This window comes from Trachymyrmex cornetzi, unplaced genomic scaffold, assembly GCF_001594075.2.
Source record: "Trachymyrmex cornetzi isolate Tcor2-1 unplaced genomic scaffold, Tcor1.1 scaffold358, whole genome shotgun sequence".
Lineage (NCBI taxonomy): Eukaryota > Metazoa > Arthropoda > Insecta > Hymenoptera > Formicidae > Trachymyrmex > Trachymyrmex cornetzi.
This window is the reverse complement of record NW_017298300.1, coordinates 81,872-87,998: the sequence shown is the minus strand read 5'-3', so window position 1 is coordinate 87,998 and position 6,127 is coordinate 81,872. Positions and strand designations below refer to the sequence as shown.

The 6,127-nt window shown below is 35.5% G+C and overlaps 1 protein-coding gene across 2 annotated transcripts in view; it reads left to right on the top strand.

The window, feature by feature from the left end:
- The first annotated feature begins 1,142 nt into the window (after positions 1-1,142).
- LOC108763403 (cleft lip and palate transmembrane protein 1-like protein) overlaps positions 1,143-6,127 on the top strand; it is a 7,230-nt gene continuing 2,245 nt past the window's right edge. Inside the window, exons 1-6 of one of the 2 annotated variants that reach the window (XM_018510987.1) lie at positions 1,143-1,605; positions 2,246-2,535; positions 3,357-3,471; positions 3,574-3,794; positions 3,890-4,175; positions 4,263-4,451. In XM_018510987.1, the coding sequence (XP_018366489.1) occupies positions 1,603-1,605; positions 2,246-2,535; positions 3,357-3,471; positions 3,574-3,794; positions 3,890-4,175; positions 4,263-4,451 (1,104 nt within the window). In that variant the 5' untranslated portion in view covers positions 1,143-1,602. Of the gene's footprint in view, positions 1,606-2,166; positions 2,190-2,245; positions 2,536-3,356; positions 3,472-3,573; positions 3,795-3,889; positions 4,176-4,262; positions 4,452-6,127 lie in introns of those variants that run through there. The other variant, XM_018510989.1, reaches the window with a different exon arrangement.

Here is a 6,127-nt window from a genome sequence, read left to right as displayed (position 1 = left end):
AACGGCTTCCACAGGTCTACCCGAGCGTTCAGCGTCATTTGTGTCGGTACGACCACGTTTAAACTCGGCAAACCACCGACAAATCGTTGCTTTTGATGGACAAGAGTCCGGGTAACACTTTTCAATCCATTGTTTCGCTTGCACGGTGTTTTTACCCATTAAAAAACAATGTTTTATCAGAACACGAAACTCGGTTTTTTCCATTTTTTCAACAAACTACAAAACGACTTTACTCCAACCTCGATAACTCAGCTGTTTCTGGTCCGATCGACTTAAAATTTTGACACGTTTCAAGCAAAGGTTAGTACTCTAGAAAGACGTGGTTACTGGTTTACTACGAGCGTCATCTCTGGGTTAGTCTCGGGACTTATTGATCCATGTGTTATACAGTCTCAATCTTCAATGCATATTTAGTCTAATTCGGGCCTTAAGCCTTGTGTCCACTCCATTGCGATTGGTCAATTCTTTCTTCATCCGAGTTCTCGGACCGATTTCTAGCATCGTGGACACAAGGCTTTAGAGATATACTCGTATATAATTATTAAGAGTACGCGATACTCCTCGACTTTGTCTCGTCTACGTTGGCTCGCTGAGAGAAAAGAAAAATTCGATGAGTGAAATAATATATTTCGATCATTTAAATTATTGCGATCTCTCAAAAATATTGAAATAAATTCTTTTATGCATAAGAAAATTAAATGTCCCAATTAGTGACAATCGTGACTGTTTTGCTCAATATAAATCAATTAATATAGATTAATGTTTATTCTAAAAATGTGTTAAATTGTTTCGAAATTATACAGGTACCTGCATATGTTATCTATTACAATGAATTTTGAATAGAATTAAACGCTTTTGTGAACGCTAAAATATTACAATTGTAATATGGTCCTTTTGTCGATCGAATGATTTTAACTATTATTAAATTAAAAGTAAATAAAAGTAAGCACCCAAAGTTAAATAGTTATAAAAAAAAACATTGTGAATAAACTGAGAACGTCATAAAAATACATATTTTGTTAATTAATGCATGTGTCACTAATCGGTACTCAAATTTTGTCCATCGAGATGCGCTAGCTCAAAAATGGTACGTGCGGCGCGATCTCTTAGAACTAAATGGAAGTACAGTCGCATTTGCGATTTAGCCTTTTAGCGGCGGATGTTACACCGGCCCAAGCCCAATCTGCCCAATGCGTCAATGCTGCGAGCTGCGAGGCCTGCGAGCTGCGAGCTACGAGCCCAAGGCCCCAAGTAGGGAGGCCATTACTAGCCATTACATCCCAGCCATCATAGGATCTTTGGATCCAATTTTTCGTATGGTACGATGACCTTTTTTATTGGGTCGGAAATCTAAGCAGAGAATTATAGAAGAGGAAGCGAGAGGGCAGCGAGTTAGAAAGAGACGCTTGCAAACTAAGTACACTATGTAATCTTTTCACCATGGGATATACACAAATTTATCGCACGATACTGTGACCTTTCGTAGTGAGTCGGAAAGCCGAACAGAGAATTGAGTTATTGAGAAGAAAAAGAATAAGGAGAAGCACTCTGCATTCGAGACACACGAAGACCACGAAGATCGCTGGTGGCCTGACTGATTGAATGGTGAATACCTATAGTAGTGGGTGCTGTCAATCTCTAGTAGTACAGATACAAATCTGTACAAAAACATTCTATCTTTTTTGATATTCAAAGAGGAACAAAAGGGTGCTTCCCCCCCCTCCCTCCCCCATTTAATAATATTAAACGACACAATTGTTTCATCTTTGTTACTCTCTGAATGTCAAGAAAGATAAAATGATGTTTGTGTCGACTTGTATCACCAAGGCTATGTTCCAAAACATCTTCTCCGAGGAAGATTTTACTCTATATGCTATAGTATACATCACGTTTACTATATATTTTTCGAGTAAAATTTTCCTCGGAAAGGAAGTTTTGAAACGTCGCCCAAATGGAGAGCATTCAGTTGTTCCACCTTTCGGTAAATTTTATCTGTGAGATAAATCTGCTAATGCACTCATGTGATTGGGTAATCTTGCTATTTACCCAATAGGTAAAATTTACCGAAAGGTAGAACAACCGGCCCTCAGTGATAGCCATAGCCAGGCTTGCCAGGCTTAAGCCGGGCTGTAGTTGGGCGCGTATAAACATATCTTGTTCACTTACTGTTCGAATGAGAATTAAAGTATGTAAGAACCATATGTAATATTGTAATGTCTGCATCTATCTTTTGTAATACACACAGATACCTCTCAAGGTATTCACATCGAAATTAGCTGAAATGCAGTGGCCTTCGCTCAGCGTTATTCTTTCCGAGATATTTCTGGCATATATCGTCTACTCGATATACACGCTATCCTTGTTATTTGTATCGCCGGCTTGCGAGGATGACAAGCCGTGCCTTGAATCCTACCTGAGCGAACGACCGCAGTTGGATTTGTACATGTACAGCTCCATTAAAAGAAATCCCATCAACAGAGATGCCGATCTCGTATATTCTGCACAAAACTTTAATTACAATCAAATGCAGATCATGTGAGTATCTCTGTGAGCATTATTTAGGACGCGTTCCACTTAACGTTTACAACGCTCGCGATCATCATTTCATTCTTGTTTAATATTGTTTGGAAACGATAAGGATGAAATGATGCTCGCGAGCGTTGCGAATATTAAGTGGAACCTGTCCTTAATCAGACCGTTAATGTTAATTAAGGGAGAGTTTATAATGGCCGTAAACTCTGTCAACTTGTGCCATAATCAATAAGTTCAACATAATGATTTACATAGATTTACATGCTGCCATTTGCTGTAAAATTTAAATTTGAATTAATATTATATCTCTAGGACCGTATATGTAAGAAACACACAAATTTGAATTAACTTTATGGTTAATTACGTTACATGCATCCTGTAATTCATTATGAACGAAAACATTGAAATTATTTTAAACTTTACTGATTATAGTATAAATTAACAGTTTATGGTCAGTATAAGTGCTCCATTAGTCTCTTTTTGGGCGTCCCTATAAATATATCCTTTTCGTATGTGCTATTGATTACATTTACACAACACGCTTAATCGGGTTTAATAACATCCGTAATTATGAAATTGGCCAATCATAGCTGTTCTTTGGAAGAAAGTAACGACTGTGATTGGTCAGTTTCATAACTACAGATGTTATTAAACCCTGTTAAGGGTGCCATGTAAATGTAGCCATTGTTCTTGCCTTCTTGGATTTTTTTTTTTTTTTTTTTTTTACATAAATCCAAGACAAGAGCATTATATGGAAATGGAAAGTCTTTGAGAGAGACTTTTCTCCTCTTGCAAATCTAATGAATGTACTTTCTTTTTCACAGTCCAGTGATACTGACTGTACCACATGAGACACGGCGGAATGGAACATTGTTTTTACATATATTTTTAGTGCCTCCCTTTATAAAACAGGACAGGACATTTGTCGACTTGCAAAAAGTAATGCGATATGTAATATATGTACATATATATATAAATGCTTGTTTGTTGGACTCTCCAACATTCTATTTGTTTTATACCACTTTAATTATATCTTTATAGGATATATTTACTTCGTACACTGCGATTAAAATGACACAATACATAGTACCTGAAGCAGAGGCATTCAAGTTATTAGGTGACCGCAGAGTGGAGAAAGCTAATAGTCAGATTGTTATACGTCCAGTCTCACACATGAAAAGTCGTGTGACATTTACAATAATGACAGACAATGTTACGCTTCCTATATATGGCATACCTGCCGAGCTCGTAAACCATATAAAGTATATAAATTTCTATTCTATTTGTGCAACACAACATATATATGACACGAATAACCTAATTGCTAAAAACACATTATTTTGCTTGTTCATTGCAGAATAATTGGCAAACAGACATTTTTGCCGATAGTGAACTGTGATTTCTTAAGAACACGGCATCGGGACCTTCAGCGGATTACTCCACAAAATAATACGATGAACATTGCAGTAGAATATTCACCCGTGTCTCTAGGAAAGTTAAGATTAGTACTGCACGTGCAAGCAACCATGGAGAATCTCAAGAATCTTGGCTTCTCCGACAGAGATGTCGATGAGGTAAAGGGCATCTTTGCAGATACTAACATTTACCTACTAGGTGGTACCTTCTTCATTGCAGCCGTACACGTGAGTACAATAAGTATAAATATTACATGCATCATGAAAACTGAAAAAAACGTAAGATGAAAGAGAGCGCCAATCTTTCGTTTACAGTTGTTGTTTGATTTCCTTGCTATTAAAAATGACGTTAGCTTTTGGCGGAAGAAGAGTAATCTCATAGGCCTCAGCAAATGGACTGTGATATGGCGTGCATTTAGTCAAACTGTGATCTTCCTTTATCTTTGCGACGAAGGTTCTTCCTTACTTGTTCTCATTCCTACTGGTATTAGCACTGTTATCGAGGTGCGTATATACATATACATATATATATATATATATATATATATATGATGTATGTTACGAGTATATAGTTTAGTTTTTAAATGGATGCATTCAGTACTATAACCGCTCACTGAACGCTCAGTACTGGATGCATCCAATATCTTAACTCTGTAGGAATTAAATGCCTTAAACGGTCTAGCTCGATCATAAGTGCTTATATAATTCTGTATAAATTTATATACTACATATGTAGTCCTTTAAACTGCGAGCCGAAATGATTTTTCGATCTTGAATCGCAAACGCTTAGGACGCTCGTACAGAATGCTAGAGATCCGGGTTTGATTCTCTGCCGAGGTAATATTTTTCGCAATAAGAATTAATTATTTACAGATTTTAATATGTCGTTCAGCATTATTAAGATCGTTTTAAGATTCATAAACAGCATCAAATTGTTAAATTATTAGTCAATTTAACTCGTGATATTACTGTGGTGGTTTAGTAGAGTTTGCGTTTCAAGACCGAAAAATCATTTCGACACGTAGTTTAAAGAACTACCCTACGTAGTATATAAGTTCATACAGAATTATATAAGCACTTAACATCCAGCTAAACTGTTTAAGGCATTTATTTTCCATATATTGTTCTCATATGTACGTATTTCTTATGAGATTTAATATTGTTTATCTTAACTGTATTTACGTTGTGTGTGTACACGCGCGCGCGCGCACCCACACACACACACACACACACACACACACAAAAGATATGTCTAGATAAGTCATTTGAAATAGCTATGAAGAAAGCATTAATATGCATTTTCTGCATTATTTTTTTATGTAAAAATCTGATAATAAAAAAAATTATTTCCTGAATTTTTCAAGTTATATCAAAGTTAATTTTATGTCTAAAACAAAAAAACGATATTTCTATTTCAGTATTATGAAAGCGCAGAAAAAAAAAAGAAAAATTAAATAGTCTCTTTAAATCTTGAAGTAATTCAAAAAGTAATAGGAACAATACAGAAATTAACATATTTAATTTAACATATATGTTAATTATCCTGTACCGTTATACATATGTGTATATACGAAACAGGGACCCGGACCGAACCGAAATCGGAACCGAAAACCGTTTCTCGGAACCCTTTTTTTTTAGTAAACTGAAACCGAAACCGCATTCAAATTTTGTATAGTTTATAATACCGAAACCGTAACCGAACTGGTAAAATTTTATGGTTTTTTCGGTTCTTTTTTCAGTTCTTAACTTTTAATCTTTATCCTTGTTCTTAATCTTTGTTCTGTCCGTTCCTTCGTTCAAATCACCAATATTCAATCCAGTATTACCATTACCATCTCTCTTAATAACCAGAATGTAAATACCTCCAACACCTCATATGATATAAGAAATCTGGCGGGATTGCGAGACATTTAATGTAAACTTTTTTTAAGATACTAGCATTTCTTTTATTTAGATCTTCCTCACCAACATGTTGCAAGAATTTATTCTAAGTCATGAAAAATTCAAGAATACATATGTAGACTTTATGTAATGAGTAAGATCTATTCATAAGAAATAAGTTGTAAGAAAAAACTGAGAGAAATATGCCTAAAATAATTTTTTTATTCAAAGTCATGTGATCAATTGACGCCTTTCTTTCGACTAGGCTCTTTAGATTGAACGGATGAACGCGCTCGCTC